The 15,069-nt window shown below is 37.8% G+C and overlaps 1 protein-coding gene across 2 annotated transcripts; it reads left to right on the top strand.

Annotated features, from left to right (window-relative positions):
- Nucleotides 1–1,153: 1,153 nt before the first annotated feature.
- LOC137744766 (ethylene-insensitive protein 2.1) lies at nucleotides 1,154–8,693 on the top strand. Of its 2 annotated transcripts, XM_068484561.2 has the most exons (9): nucleotides 1,292–1,442; nucleotides 2,038–2,785; nucleotides 3,111–3,197; nucleotides 3,338–3,448; nucleotides 3,529–3,741; nucleotides 4,438–4,632; nucleotides 4,750–5,991; nucleotides 6,031–7,464; nucleotides 8,088–8,693. In XM_068484561.2, the coding sequence occupies exons 2-9, from the start codon at nucleotides 2,537–2,539 to the stop codon at nucleotides 8,457–8,459; spliced, it is 3,903 nt and encodes a 1,300-aa protein (XP_068340662.2). In that variant the 5' UTR covers nucleotides 1,292–1,442; nucleotides 2,038–2,536; the 3' UTR covers nucleotides 8,460–8,693. The 2 variants fall into 2 exon arrangements, with proteins under 2 accessions (XP_068340661.2, XP_068340662.2); XM_068484560.2 differs by having other exon boundaries at nucleotides 1,154–1,442; nucleotides 4,750–7,464.
- Nucleotides 8,694–15,069: the final 6,376 nt, after the last annotated feature.

Below are 15,069 nucleotides of genomic sequence, written 5' to 3' on the forward strand. Positions count from 1 at the left end.
GTTTGGTCCAATTATTTTTGTCAAAACTATGACCCCAAATTAGGGCTCTGACTTTATATATAAGAGATAGATTATAGTATGTCAAAATTTTATTTTATTTTATTATTTTATTGGGACTAGAGTTACATTAACTATTAAAAAATAATCAAAATTAGTTTTAATTTTTATTCTATTGGTTGTTAATGGGACCCATGCATTAAAAATTAAATTAAATATATTTGACTCTTTCTTTGTTTGCTGTAAAAAAAGGTAGCTAGAAAACAAGGAATCAAATGACTCACATGCCATATCATATATGACATATTCATTGGAGTAGGATTAAATGTCTTTTAATCCTATTTGACATATTTGACATCTCATTTGAAGACGGTCTTAAGCTTCGGCCCTAATTGTACCAAAACAATCACTTGCGACGATCATCTTTCTAACACTGAGTTTCTAAATGAATGATTAAAGCAATACAGATAAAAAAAAATATATAGTATTTTGCTTCTTAAGAAAGCAAATGCTGGCATCTATTTTCCACGTGTATATTGACAATTGCTAGTCGCAAATCACAATATTGATTAATGTGGATTCTATATCGGGTCTCGTATCGATGTTTAAGAATCTTCAAACTACGTGCAAATTAAATAACTGAAAGGAACTAGTGAAAATAAATTGCATGGTTGAATGTTTGTATAAAACATATGTTTTTGTGTCCAAACCTTGTAACGTGTCCGACCCCTTGAAAGTTACACAAAATGAATTGATGAATATCCCCTCTTGGCACTAATATCAAAATTCTTACTAACTACTCCATATTGTCTCTTAAAAATCACAAAATGTCAGTTACTTGTAATACAAATATCTTCTTGAATAAATGTGTGAAGGTAACACACATGAATAAAAAAACAAGAACCAAGATGGCCATCTGTCTACTTCTCCTCAAATATATTTGTGAGTTTTTTCGGCCTTCAAAAAGTTAGACTATCGTGACAAAACCATCAATTAACTTTTTTTTTATAATAAAAATCAAAAGAGGAAAATAGGAGGTAACACATGATAAAGAAAAGTAGAAACTGTTATTAGGAACTTTTAATTTTTTTATATTTTATGTTTTGTCATCCTTATTAGAAAAAAAGACACATTTTGTGAAATTCTTTTCCTCAATACCTCACTTTCACCATCTATCTTCCCTTCTCTCTCTTCAAGAATCAAGATGGCCTTGAAAGTTGAAACCCCACCAATAACTCACTCTCTCTCTCTCTGTCTCTCTCTCTATATATTTATATATATCCGGTACAAGATTATCTACATAAATATATAAGCTTTGTGGGTCTCTTTGGAGTCATCTGAGATCTACTGCCTGTGTAGGACTTTAGATTAGGAGATAGAGATTGGCAGAGAAACTGAAACAGAACATTATAAGTGAAGGGGAAGGCTCACAGAGGAAGGTTGAGGTAAAGCTATAGCATTTCCAAAACCCTAAAAACTCATGAGCCAAAGGCACCAACTTTCTGTGGTTTTTTACTTTGATTGATCAATTGATTGTATCGTCTTCCTCGACTCTTGTGTAAATGGCTTCTGGGTTTTGCTTGTCTTGGTGCCTCAGATCCATGGCAATGGATTCTGATGTCCTTCTCATCGTAATGGGATTCTAGGGTTTTGGGATGTCTTTCAACTGTTGAGTTATTGTTGTTTTGGGACTTTTATGTGCCATGTTGATTCTGTTTATGTTTGGTTTTGTTTTCTAATGTTGGGGAAGGATCTGACACGGGTTTGGAGCTGGGTTTTTGCATTTCTGCTTGAATATGTTGTGTTGGAGTTTGATTGGTTGCTCTTAGATTCTTGTTAAGGTTGTTTTTGTTGTTCTGTTCTAGTTTTTCGATTGACCATTTCATTTTTGGAAGATAAGCATGTTTTGGAGATGAATTGTTTTGGTGCATATGATGTCATAAAATTTGAATTAGTCATAAAAATAGGTTTGAAGATGCTTTGATTTCGATACTAGCCCTTTTCTTTGGTGCATCAAACTAATGTGATTTTGTGGATCAGGATTGATGCCAAAGGTAGAGTACCGAATGATTGGAGCGGTTGAAGTTCGTTCCATGGATGGAGTTGAGACCGTCTGTTAATTTTGCTCTGTAATTATAGTAATTGGCTTGAAGTTTCGCGAGGATTGTATGGACACTCTGTTTATTCTCAGGATATGAATAGAAAATTTAATGGGCTAAAGTTTACCGTGCAATGGAAACCAATTGGATGTGGTTTAATGATAATGTAGTAGCCATTTGGAAAAGTTAGGTTTGATCTGCGCAACTGTATTAGAATAGCCTGCGCGACTTATCCGGATCTTCATTTGTTGCTCTATCCTTACCTGTTTATGTCCTCCAAAGACAGTAAATTGGGTTCATGTATTGTGGCATATTAAGTTGGTGCTAGTGCTTTTTTCTCTCCTGCTGCCTCAGTTTGTGAGTAGTTTTGCAGAGTAGTTCAGGAAGGTCATCCGTAATCCATTGCACTGGAAATTTGGTTTCTCCTAGAGTTGATAGCTATGGAATCCGCCAATCCTAATGCTAACATTATACCGGGTGTTCTACAGCGGTTGATTCCTGTTGTTGGACCTGTGCTTCTGATTTCAGTTGGATATATTGACCCTGGAAAGTGGGCAGCAACTGCTGAAGCAGGTGCCTGTTTTGGCTCTGACCTTGCAGCATTGATGCTTATTTTCAATTTGGCAGCTATTTTATGTCACTATCTGTCAGCTCGGATTGGTGTAGTCACCGGAAGAGATCTTGCACAGGTATCATTTTTCTCATTTAAGGGTTTTTTAATGCATAATTCTTCTTATAAGTGGTATTGGTGGAGGCGCTATTACTTATGCATATACTCTGTTTGCAATCATGCTTTCGAGCTGCGTCCTAACCAGGATAGCTTTTATAGTTGCCTCTCCTTATTTGATTGGCTGTGCAGTTGGTTTTTTGATCTCTCTGTCTCTGTTTCTCCTTCGTTCAGACAATTATGTGCACATAGGATATGCAGTGCGGAGCATGACATTTTCATTTTATGTTAAGTCGACAAGTGTTAACTTCTTCTTTCTCTTTCTTAAATTTTGTTAATGTCAAAAGATATGCAGTGAGGAGTATGACAAAGGCACTTGCATATCCTTAGGAATTCAAACTGAGGTTTCTGCGATCCTGTCAGACCTAACCATGGTAATTTCTCTATCATGACCAACTTACCCCACCTCCAATTTGTCAAAACTATGTGGCAGCTGCTGTAGCTGTTGCATTAAGTTATGATCTGTATTATTGTTAACAATTCTCGTAACGTATGATTGCACTAATTTTACCAGGTCCTTGGCATTGCACATGGGCTTAATCTTCTGTTTGGTTGGGACCTGTTCACTTGTGTCTTTTTGACTGCTGTTAATGCCGTTCTATACCCTCTTTTTTCCACCTTCCTGGTAATTTCTGTTACTTGAATTTATTCCTCTGTCGCATTTGCAATATTGTTTACAATGATGATGGAGTATCCATATTCCAGGAAACTTGCAAGGCGAAGGTTGTATGCATATATATTACAGGATTTATACTCCTTTCCTTTGTTCTTGGAGTAATTATCAGTCAACCAGAAATGCCCCATTCCATGAATGGGATGCTAACAAAGCTGAGTGGGGAGAGTGCATTTGCGCTGATGAGCCTTCTTGGAGCCAGCATAATGCCTCACAGTCTGTATTTTCATTCTTCTATTGTGCAGGTATCTGTACTTCTCATTCTCCCCTGTTTTGGTCTCTGCATTTACGTTCACATCCATGCAGATATTGCTGGATATGAGCTTGTGGAAGCATCTGTATCTTGTTATGTATACACGCATATTGATTCTTTTGTTGTATGCTGTTTTGTCTGTGCATATTTGGTTTTACACAATTGCTCATTGCAGATGCAGATTGTTTCATATGGGAAATTTTGGTTTAATTCAAATTGTAGCAAATGTTTCTCCCGTGTGTTGGATGTGTAATGGTTTTCAACAGTTGACTTATTTAGATATACATTTAATGCATGGATATGCAGTGTCCGTCTTTTTCTTGTTTTTCAAGATTACCTTCCTTTCAGGACATGCTGCTGAGTCATCTATTCCTTTCACTTGAAAGAACTTCCTTACAAAATAATGCAATTAAGGATAAATGGTGCCATTTTCGATTGTCATTGGAGGTTGTTAGAGACCGCCAAGTTGACATGCTCATACTTCTTTCCCAAGTAGAAAGGAAAAAGTTCCATTAACGGGAGATTGATATTCTCTTGCTCGACTAGGGAGCCAAGAAGCAATCAATTTTAATTTGTGCTTCAACTAATACACTTGCATCACTCCTGTCTGTTAACTACTTGAAAATTGTTCATATGATTATTAATTTGCAGTGATGGTCTCTAAAACTCCAATTTTCTAATTTTTCAGCAATATCAGCAGCAGGCAACTGTTCCCAAGGATGCTTTGTGTCATAACCATTTAGTTGCCATCATATGCATCTTCAGTGGTATTTACATGGTGAATTATGTCCTTATGACCTCAGCAGAAAATTTATTCTACAGTACAGAGACAAGTTCAGGCCTTGTTCTTACGTTTCAGGATGCAATGTCACTAATGGAACAGGTTACACTTTCTTCCCCCAAGCCAATTTAATCTTACAATATCATGCAGCATTCAATTTAATCTTGCAATATCATGCAGCATTCTGAGCCAATTAAATCCTTTTCTGAAATTATGCAGGTCTTTTGCGGTCCAATAGTGCCAGCTTCCTTCTTACTGGTTCTCGTTCTGTCAAATCAAATTACAACATTAAGCTGGAGTCTGGGTGGGGAAGTAGTCCTGAATGAATTTTTGAAAGTGGACCTTCCTGGTTGGCTTCATTGTGCTACAATCAGAATTATTGCCATTGTTCCAGCCCTTTATTTTGTTTGGAGTTCGGGAGCTGAAGGAATGTATCAACTGCTTATATTCACACAAGTTTTGGCAGCTCTGCTACTGCCACCTTCTGTGATCCCTATTTTTCGAATTGCTGCTTCAAGACCAAGAATGGGCGTCCATAAAATTTCTCAATTTGTTGAATTCTTATCCCTGATTACGCTTATTGGGATGCTTGGATTGAAAGTTATATTTGTAGTAGAAATGATTTTTGGGAATAGTGAATGGGGTGGTAACTTGAGGTCGAACAGCGGTAGTAGTATGTCACTATTCCTCACTGCTTGTGCATCATTTTGTTTGATGATTTGGCTGGCAGCTACCCCATTAAAATCTGCGAGTGTCCGATTAGAGGCTCAGGTGTGGAACTGGGAACTGAAGGGTACACCAGATTCGTTGAAAAATGAAGAGGAGAGTAACATAGCTGAACCTCAGTATCAGAGAGAGGCAAGTGTCCAGAACCACGAACCATCACCATCATTTGGGTTGGATGCTGATTCAGAAGTTGCAAATTTTGATCTTGATCTGCCTGACACTATTGTGGAGGCTGATCAGGAACTTCACCAAACAACTGTAGGGGAGAATAGTAATTCTCATATTACCTTTCCTACCTCCCCTAAAAGCTGCATGGAGGGATCCACATCTGCAGTGGAGTCAGTTCCAGTCGCAACTGTCGTTAATGATGTTTCTGATGTCACATTGGAGGACACCAGTGCACTGAAGGTCAAGTCAACAGAAATTGAGAAGACAGTTGAAGTTGAAGGAGTTGAAGGAGACTTACCAACCGAAAAAGATGACGATGAGGGAGATACCTGGGAGCCTGAAGAATTATCAAAAGGGGTTTCTGGGAGCACTGCGCCATTGGCCTCCGAGGGGTCAGGATCATTTAGGACTCTAAGTGGAAAAGGTGATGATTTGGGGAGCAGTACAGGAAGCCTTTCAAGATTAGCAGGGTTGGGGCGTTCTGCAAGACGTCAACTAGCTACTATGCTTGATGAATTTTGGGGACAAATGTATGATTTCCATGGGAATGTAATTCAAGACGCAAAGGCTAAGAAGCTGGACCCTTTGTTGGGATCAGATTCAAAGGCAGTGTCGTCCTCGCCGAAAGTTGATACTGGTGCAAAGGAATCTTTGGGATACTTTCCATCTGTAGGAGGCAGAGGATCTGATTCTCTTATCAACTCAAGTTTATATGACTCTGCAAAGCAGCATATGGTTCAAAGCAGTTTAGAGTCATATGCGGTCCAAAGGGGATCTTCCTCATTGTTGCCCAGCCACATGCAGTTGTTAGATGCGTATGTGCAAAGTTCAAGCCGTAGCATTATTGACTCTGATGAGAGGCGCTATTCAAGTGTGCGCAGTATCCCGACTTCTGAGAGTGGTGGGAAGCGCTATCCAAGTATTCGCAGTATCCCAACTTCTGAGAGTTGGGATTACCAGCCAGCTACAGTACATGGTTATCAGATTGCATCGTATCTCAATCGATTGTCAAAGGAAAAAAATTCTGATAACTTGAACCCTCAAATGGAGCCATCAATCCTAAAGTCTGGTTCTTCGTTGGGTGCTGGAAACTACAGAGATTCACTTGCATTTACCATGGGGCAGAAGTTGCAAAATAGGTTAGGATCTGGTCAGGTCTCCAATTTTCAGAACTTTACAGTATCTAGAAATAGTCCAATGCAATCTGGAAGACCGTATTATGATCCATGCTCTTCTGGAATTGCTGAGAATGTGGTAAGTCCAGCCAATGCAAAGAAATACCATAGTTTACCAGACATTCACCGGGAGCTTTACATGCCTGATAAAAATGCTAACTGGGAAAGTTCTCTCGGGTTTGGATCATCTCCTGGGATGGCTGGTTATGAATCATCCTCGTATTCAAATTCTGGGGCACGAACAAGAGCTCCTTTGGCTTTTGATGAACTCTCTCCAAAAGCCTACAATTCTCTGTCATCACAACAGAGTTCTACTTTTAACACTGGGTCACTCTGGTCTAGACAGCCTTTTGAGCAGTTCGGTGTGGCTGATACTAGTCGTACTATTGGTAGTGGAATTGGTAATAGGGTAGGTTCTGTAAATCAAGAATCTACTTCGGTTGCATATTCAGAGGCCAAGCTTCTTCAGGCTTTCAGGCATTGCATTGTGAAGCTTTTGAAATTGGAAGGGTCGGACTGGTTGTTTACACAGAATGATGGGGTTGATGAGGATCTAATTGATTGCGTGGCTGCAAAGGAGAAATTTCTTTATGAAGCTGAAACTAGAGAGATAAATCGAACAGGTCAAGTGGGCGAGCCTCAGTACCATTCTTCAGATACGGAGTCTGCTTCAGCATTGAAGAATAATGATTTGAGTTATATTATGATTTCCTCAGTTCCACATTGTGGGGATGGTTGTATATGGAAGGCAGATTTGGTAGTAAGCTTTGGGGTTTGGTGTATCCATCGCATTCTTGATTTGTCACTTATGGAAAGCCGGCCAGAGCTATGGGGGAAATATACCTACGTTCTCAACCGACTTCAGGTAAACACTTAAAATCTTTGTCTAATAAACTACATTCGTGTCTCAAATTTTGCAATAACAAAAATGAAATCAAACCACAGCATGAATAGAAATCCTAGAATAAATTAAATTAAGTTAAAGTAAACCCTAAATAGACTTAATTGGTTCTGACACTCCTCAAGCCGCTGTAGAAACATGCCTTGAACACAACTTAGAATCTTTGTGGAACAGATCTTCCAATTTCAAAAGCTACATGGAACAAATCTTTGTTCGAGCACAAAAACATTTCCATAACCTGAGCCCTATTTACCTTTTTTTTTTTTTTTTTTTTTTTTTTTTTTTTTTTTTTTTTTGTCTAATCAATCTAAAACTTTCGTTTTGGACGTTGAACTTTGACTGCTTTGTATACTACATTGTATGCTTCTTATAAGGTTTGTTTATTGCTGCTCAGTGCGAGAGGAGGATTATACATGATTAGCATGGTGAAATGCATGAGTTTTGTCTATTTGGTGAATTGTACTGGAGTTTCTACTTGCATTGCACTAATGCTACTTCTGTATCAAGTAGATTAACTTCAAATGTATATTTATTTCCAAAGCTTCTTAATCAGTAGTGTTACTGGCTCTGTATCTTGTTAATTCTAGGGGATTATTGATTCGGCATTTTCAAAGCCTCGTTCTCCAATGTCACCATGCATCTGCCTTCAAGTTCCCGCGGCACACCAGCTACAATCGAGTCCATCATTTTCTAATGGAATACCTCCTCCTGCAAAACCAGCCAGGGGAAAATGCACAACGGCAGTAACGCTTCTAGACATGATCAAGGATGTGGAAATTGCAATCAATTCTCGAAAGGGCCGAACAGGGACAGCAGCTGGTGATGTAGCTTTCCCAATGGGAAAAGAAAATATGGCATCTGTCCTTAAACGCTACAAGCGTAGATTATCCAACAAAACTGTTGGCACTCATGAGGGTCCTGGTTCGGGCAAGTCTCTGACATCTGCTCCTTATGGGTAAATAACTCTCAGTTTCATACACAGACACAGTACGTCGCAACTGGGCTATCGAGCTGTTTGATTCTGGGAAACGGCTCATCTTCTGGATCAAAACGCTCAGTTAAGACAGTTTCTCTCACTGTATCAAAGCCGTCGCTGCAATTTGTATGTCCTTGTATTTTAACATATGCATAGGTAAGAATTGCTGGATCTGTAATTGCAGCATCATCAAAGAAAATGGGTGGAAGGTTGAAAATTGGTTGTTGCATATTTTGAGTTACTTTGCTTGCTTGCTTGCTGCTGTTACTTTTTCCGATAAGATTGACATTTGAAAACGCCAGGGGTTTTTCGTTCATCTCTCCTTCCATTGCAGGAAGTTATAGGGATGCGATGTAATCCAAGGTGCTGCTGACATGAAACAAATGAACATGAATGCAAATACTTATTGGCCAGTTAACAGCTTAGGCAGGAAAATACTTCGATTTTGAGTATTTAGACCATTTTGGTCACTGTCTCCTTAATTTTGTGCACTGAATTATTAAGTTGTGGAGCATAAGATTGGTAGTTCGGTTGGTTAGGAGTATTTAATCTCGACATGTAAAGTTCCAAGTTTGTATTCCTCCTCTCAGTATCGCTTGTGTATACGGGTGTTTGTGCTAGTGAGTCGATTCGGCTGTGTCCCATATAATGTAGTTGTAGTCACCAACCAGACCAACCCATCTTTTATCAATTCGGGAAAGGATTTTGGGAAGACGAATATTTGGTATGCCGAAATGAATTCATGGGAAATGATTTTCCGTCTTTTCTTAGGGGAAGGGAAATACAAAATTATTTTATTGTATTTTGTAACGTTGAGAAAGTTGATGGGAAATATCACTTTTTTGAGATATAATGCGAATTTTAAATTGTTAACGGGAACATTTTTGTCATAAAAAGATATCAATTAGTGCATTTTTTTTTTTTTTTGTTTCCCTTGGGGAAGGAAAGTGAATACAAAGGGAGCAGTGGTATTCACTTTTACCCCTGTTGGTGGGGAAATCATTTTTTTTTTCAAGTCTAGACTTACTAAATATGGGGAAGACAGCAGTTTTTTTAGTCGGAATTGGATCCTCTCCTGACCAACACACAAGGGTCGTTGAATTTTGATCCAACGGTTACAAACATGAGACCCTTTAAAAGTTGTAATAATTGTAGCTGTTGGATCAAAATCCAACGGCCCTTGTGTGTTGGTCAGGAGACTCCTGAGCTTGAGGAGAGGATCCAATTTCCGCACACCAAACGTATCCTAAAGAGAAATATAACAGCTTTTTTATTTATTTATTTATTTTTCCTCTGACACTTTCTCTTTATTTTTTTGTTAATCAAATTGAATAAATCAAATAAAACTAACGAACAAACTAAATAAGAGTAGAAAAAAAAAGAGTGGTGGTTATTTTTGATCACTAAAAACTAACTCAAAAGTCACTAAATTTAACATCTTTTAAACAAAATGATACTTTAATTTATAGTAGAAGGAGCGGAAAAGTTTGAATTCGAAACACAATGCAGCAAAAGAAAGACCCTAACCACCATAACAATTAACCGCTTGCTAACATCCTTTAACTGCTTCCACCTTTGAGCAAGTGCAGAAAAAGTATTAAAAGTTCTTATTTCAGAAGCTAACCTTTTTCTAAGAAACGAAAGAGCAATCAATCTTTCTGTATTATAATAAAATTGCAGGTGGAGCAAGTAAAGTGAACGAGCGAGGACTTTAGTTTATTTAAGTCGCTGCTTTTTTGACATTACAAGATAGATATGGCATAACCTTAACAACCAGTGGCGTGTATAGTCCACGGCCGCCTCCTGAGCTCAACCGAGTGAGCTGGTTGGACATGATTGTTCATCATCTCTTTCTGTCTCAGTCTTTGAAGCTTTAGTTACGGGCTTCACAGGATCTTTCAGGTAATCTGTTGCTTAGTTTGGAAAAATCAAGGGCACACCCCAGACTAAAGCCCAAGAGGTAAGTCCTGTCCATAAGAATTGGAATCATTTCGACTTTTGAGTTCCTTGAGTTTACTAAAATACGAGTATGGGAATCGTTTCACTTCTTTAACTTTCTTTTGTGTTTTACTAAAATGGAATCGAAAGGAGTGAGTTCCCACTGAAGTCCGTAATCAAACATTTGAAAATCAAGAATCCAATTTCTTTTCCTTGCATCTACTATTTCTAAGTTCTTCGATTCCTTCCTTATCCCGTTGCATTGTTGTTAAGTGGACATACCATTAGTTTATTGATTCAGTAATTCCGTCTATGAGTTCTAGTAAAGTAGACACTAAATATCACTAGACCAAATAATCATATGCGTAACGATTTTAGATAATCGTATAGGATTTATAGATGGAATTACTGGATGAATCCATGTTTCATTAACAAAGTAAATATGTATTTTGATTAGTTGATAAATCCATGTTACATTTAACTTTCAATCTAAGTGCATGATTTGTGATATGCAGAGACTCTTTAGCTTCAAATCAAATGGGATACATAATTGTGGTATCAGCGCCGGTTATACTGTTCATATTGATTGTAGCCCTTGCATTTTACCTCCTTGGTAGGGCAACGGGCGAAGGCAATCATCTACTGCTCCACAGTATTTTGGGCCTCGGGTGCCTCCACCCCAAGAGAAGTCCGCCGCGGTCTAGACGTATTATACTCAGCTCAGTTCTTTTTTCACAATTTAACATGTATGTATAAACTTTTGTGTTTGTATTTTAACGAGTATACATTTGTGTATAAGTCAACCCATGAATATAAGGAGGAACGAGATCCATTTTGAGAGTGCTAAGTTATGTATGACTCATGTCAAGGTTAGGATTCGTACATGTTCTAAAGAATCTACCTCTCACGTCAAGTGCTCTTATTTTTGAGACCTTAGGTCTTTTTCCTTTGTTGTCTACTGACCACGTTTCATCCCTATTGTATGGAAACCTCCTATGCTGGGGTGGACCAAGGTAAATACTAATGGGTCATTCAAGTCTATAGGCCGTGCAGGTTATGGTGGTTTATTTCGTGATTCACAAGGTATTGCTTTGGGTGCTTTTGCGTCGTTCATGAAATTTTCTAGTTCGATTGCAGTTAAGGTTCTTGTTGTAATTGAGGCTATTTGAGTTGCTTGGGTGCATGAATGACATTACATTTGGTTGGAGACGACTCAACTATGGTGATTCACCATTTTTTTTTTGGTTGATGGTGATTCACTACTTAAACACTCCTAGTTCTATTATTTACTTGGTATGTGCGTGTTGATTGGAGCAATTGCCTATGGCAAATTAGGCATATACGTGTTTGTGTCTCCCATATATTTTGCAAGGGCAACTGTGAGACCGATGCCTTAACTAACTTTGGTACAGATCACGATGCATATTACTAGTAGTGCAATGTTCCTTCATGTGCAACTTCTGCTTATATTCATGATTTTTCTGCGTCTACCAACTATTGTTTCAGATGATTTTTATCACATTTTTTCTTTGTAAGTGCCCCCTCATTTGTATTTCGTTTTAAAAAAAGAAAAAAGAAAAAAAGAAAGATTATGAGAATGATCAGTGAACACCATCACCTCATTTCATAAAAAATTAAAAAAAAAAAAAAAAAATGAGGACCGACTCTTTACAGTTAAAGCAATGCAATGTTCGTCGTAAAATCCTTCAAGGTAACTTGTATGCTTCATTGTAAAAAAATTGTGCCCACTGTCACCAAGACATGTATATATGAACATAGAAGTTGAATTTCAATATTGTAGAAAAGCTTCTTAATTCTTTGTGTTGCTTCTGTTACTTGATCATGAAGGCATATATGGTGAGGCAAAGTAGAACCAACCATTATCTCAACTTTTTAATACCGATTGACGTGGTACATTATACAAGAGTTACTCATCAATTATAATGTACCGCGCATGAAATGATGCCATGATTTTAAAAGTAGACTATGGGTTCGTGTCGATAGGTTTATCGGAAGATAGGTATGGCAAGCAACCAAGACAGCAAATGCTGTTTCAATTTTTCTATAGTCCCCTTCTACAGAATTGAAGCCAGCACTCAGTTTTTATTTCTGTTTATGCATAAATAATAATGTGTTGGGATTTACGGCTCAAAATTAGAATGACGAAGAAATTAGGTTTGTGTTACCTATTTTGTTTAGTGTCCTATTTGGGTTTGGATTTGACTTATTCGTTGGACTCCTTAGTTGGTAGAGATATTTTGTTAATTACCTATTTAATTACGATTTGGATTTACTTCCAATTATGATTAGGATTCTCATTGTAACCTAAGTCCTATACATTATAAATAGGATTTTAGGGTTAGTTTATTTTTGTGTGCCAACACCATTAACTTAGAGAGTTTTCTCCCTTTGAGTTTTGGGTGGAGTTTACCGTTTGGAGTCATGAATGTGTGGCAAATTCTTGGCTCATTTGTGTGGCCATTTGGTGAGAGTCAATTTGTGAGCTTGTGAGTTAGAGAGCAATTTGGGAGAATCTTCTTAGTTAGTTTAGAGTTTGTAATTTGTGGGATTTGGGTTGTGAGAGTTTAAACACTGTATTGTAATCTCCGTTTTTTTAGTAAAATTCCTAGTCGTGCTTCACCCGTAGACGTAGACTTTATGCCGAACCACGTTAAATCTCTTGTGTTCTTACTTTTGAGATTGTTCTTTGCTTTTTCCTACGACGTTGATATTTGGTACAATGCTAGAGTTCGCTTCTGTTTGTGCATAAAAGTACAACAAGTGGTATCAGAGCTAAGTTTCGGCATGGGCTTTGCTTGCCAGTCACAATGAAGCCTTTTGTGTCATGGGTGAAGTTTGATATTTGAAGAATTTGACGGAGGAATGATCTTGGGAGTATGTATATCAAATTTTTTCAGTTGTCTTTAAGGCAACATTTGTTCACTCTGCATTTGTCATCAAGTGGAGTTTGAAGTTTGAAACTTTGGCGAAATGTTCGCACTTTTTGGTTCATTTGCTCGAGCTTTGCATAGATCTTTTTTGCTTTGATTTGTTAGTTTCTGTAATGGAATTTGTTGGAGAAGGCGTTCGAGGAAATTTCAAGTTTTGAAGACTTTTGGATTTTTTGAGTCGTGGTGGAGATCAGTTTTTTCAAAGAATTTGATGCATATTTGTGTTAGTACTTTGGTATCCCAATTTGAAGTTTATGCTTATTTTGGAAGTTTTCTAATTTCTAACTGAGGTGGAGATTGTTGGGATTTACGGCTCAAAATTAGGATAATACATGAATTAGGTTTAAGTTACCTATTTTGTTTGGTGTCCTATTTATGTTTGGATTTGACTTATTTGTTGGACTCCTTAGTTGGTGGAGTGATTTTGTTAATTACCGATTTGATTACGATTTGGATTTACTTCCAATAAGAATTAAGATTCTCATTGTAACCTAAGTCCTACGCATTATAAATAAGACTTTGGGGTTAGTTTATTTTTGTGTGTCTCTGTCACCACCGTTAGTTTAGAAGAGTTTTCTCTAATTGAGTTTTGGTTAGAGGTTACCATTTGGAGTCATGAATGTGTGGCAAATTCGTGGCTCATTCGTGTGGCAATTTGGTGAGAGTCAATTTGTGAGTTTGTGAGTTAGAGAGCAATTTGGGAGAATCTTCTCCGTTAAGTTTGGGTTCTCTACTCATTTGGTTTAGAGTTTGTAATTTGTGGGATTTGGGTTGGGAGAGTTTAAACACTCTTTTGTAATATCCGTTTGTTTAGTGAAATTCCTCGCCGTGCTTCGCTCGTGGACATAGGCTTTACGCCGAACCACATTAAATCTCTTGTGTTCTTATTTTTGAGATTTTTTGTTTCTTCGCTTTCGTCTACGACGTTGATATTTGGTACTTTTACCAGAAGTTTCTTTGTTTACAAGTTTTCTGTATCAAGTTTCTTTGTTTACAAGTTTTCCGTATCAAAAGTTAGATCACTAACCATTGGGTGTTGAGTTTTTACTCATGCATCCAGGATTTGAAGTTTCGGTCTGCTCTCCTCATCGTAATAATAATAAATTAATAAAAAAATTACATTGTTGACATGTGGACAAGCTTAGAGGCCTCCTTAGTTGCTCAATACACACACACACACACACACACACACACACACACACACATATGTACTCTAGTCATTAGTACGTTATTAACAACTCAAAGCTACAAGTTTTTCTTTTTTGCAACAAGCCCATTACATAGCTTGTTATTGGAAAACAAGCCAGATCAAAGACAGAGAGAGGTATGACCGTAAGAGCTGCATTACGTTTGGACTATCTACTCTAGTCAATGTAACTACGCTTACACCTGCAACTTTCTTTTTAATTTATGTGCTTCATTTTGGTAAATACATTTTGTAATTTTGTAGACCTCAAAGTTCAAGAAAAATGAGACATGTCACTTTGGTGATATCTATTTCAATGGTACTGGTGATCTGGATCCTGGTCTTCGTGCATTTTGTGTTGGTCTAGGCCTAAAAGTGCGGAATGTAGAAGAGTCCCAATGAGTCTTGGGCCTGCTGCACCTTCAGGACCGCCAGCACCTGCAGCCCATTTTCCGGCCCAGGTCGATGTCGCATGGGATTTCTTGTGTTGTTTTCATGGACAATTTTGGATGGTGAAG

Source organism: Pyrus communis, chromosome 12 (genome assembly GCF_041283825.1).
Source record: "Pyrus communis isolate YQ-2024b chromosome 12, ASM4128382v1, whole genome shotgun sequence".
Lineage (NCBI taxonomy): Eukaryota > Viridiplantae > Streptophyta > Magnoliopsida > Rosales > Rosaceae > Pyrus > Pyrus communis.

Coding starts and splice junctions, on each gene's coding strand:
- LOC137744766 (XM_068484560.2), top strand. CDS start 2,537: ATGGAATCCGCCAATCCTAATGCTAACATTATACCGGGTGTTCTACAG. Junction 3,449..3,528: donor CTCTTTTTTCCACCTTCCTG/GTAATTTCTGTT, acceptor TCCATATTCCAG/GAAACTTGCAAGGCGAAGGT. Junction 3,742..4,437: donor TTCATTCTTCTATTGTGCAG/GTATCTGTACTT, acceptor CTAATTTTTCAG/CAATATCAGCAGCAGGCAAC.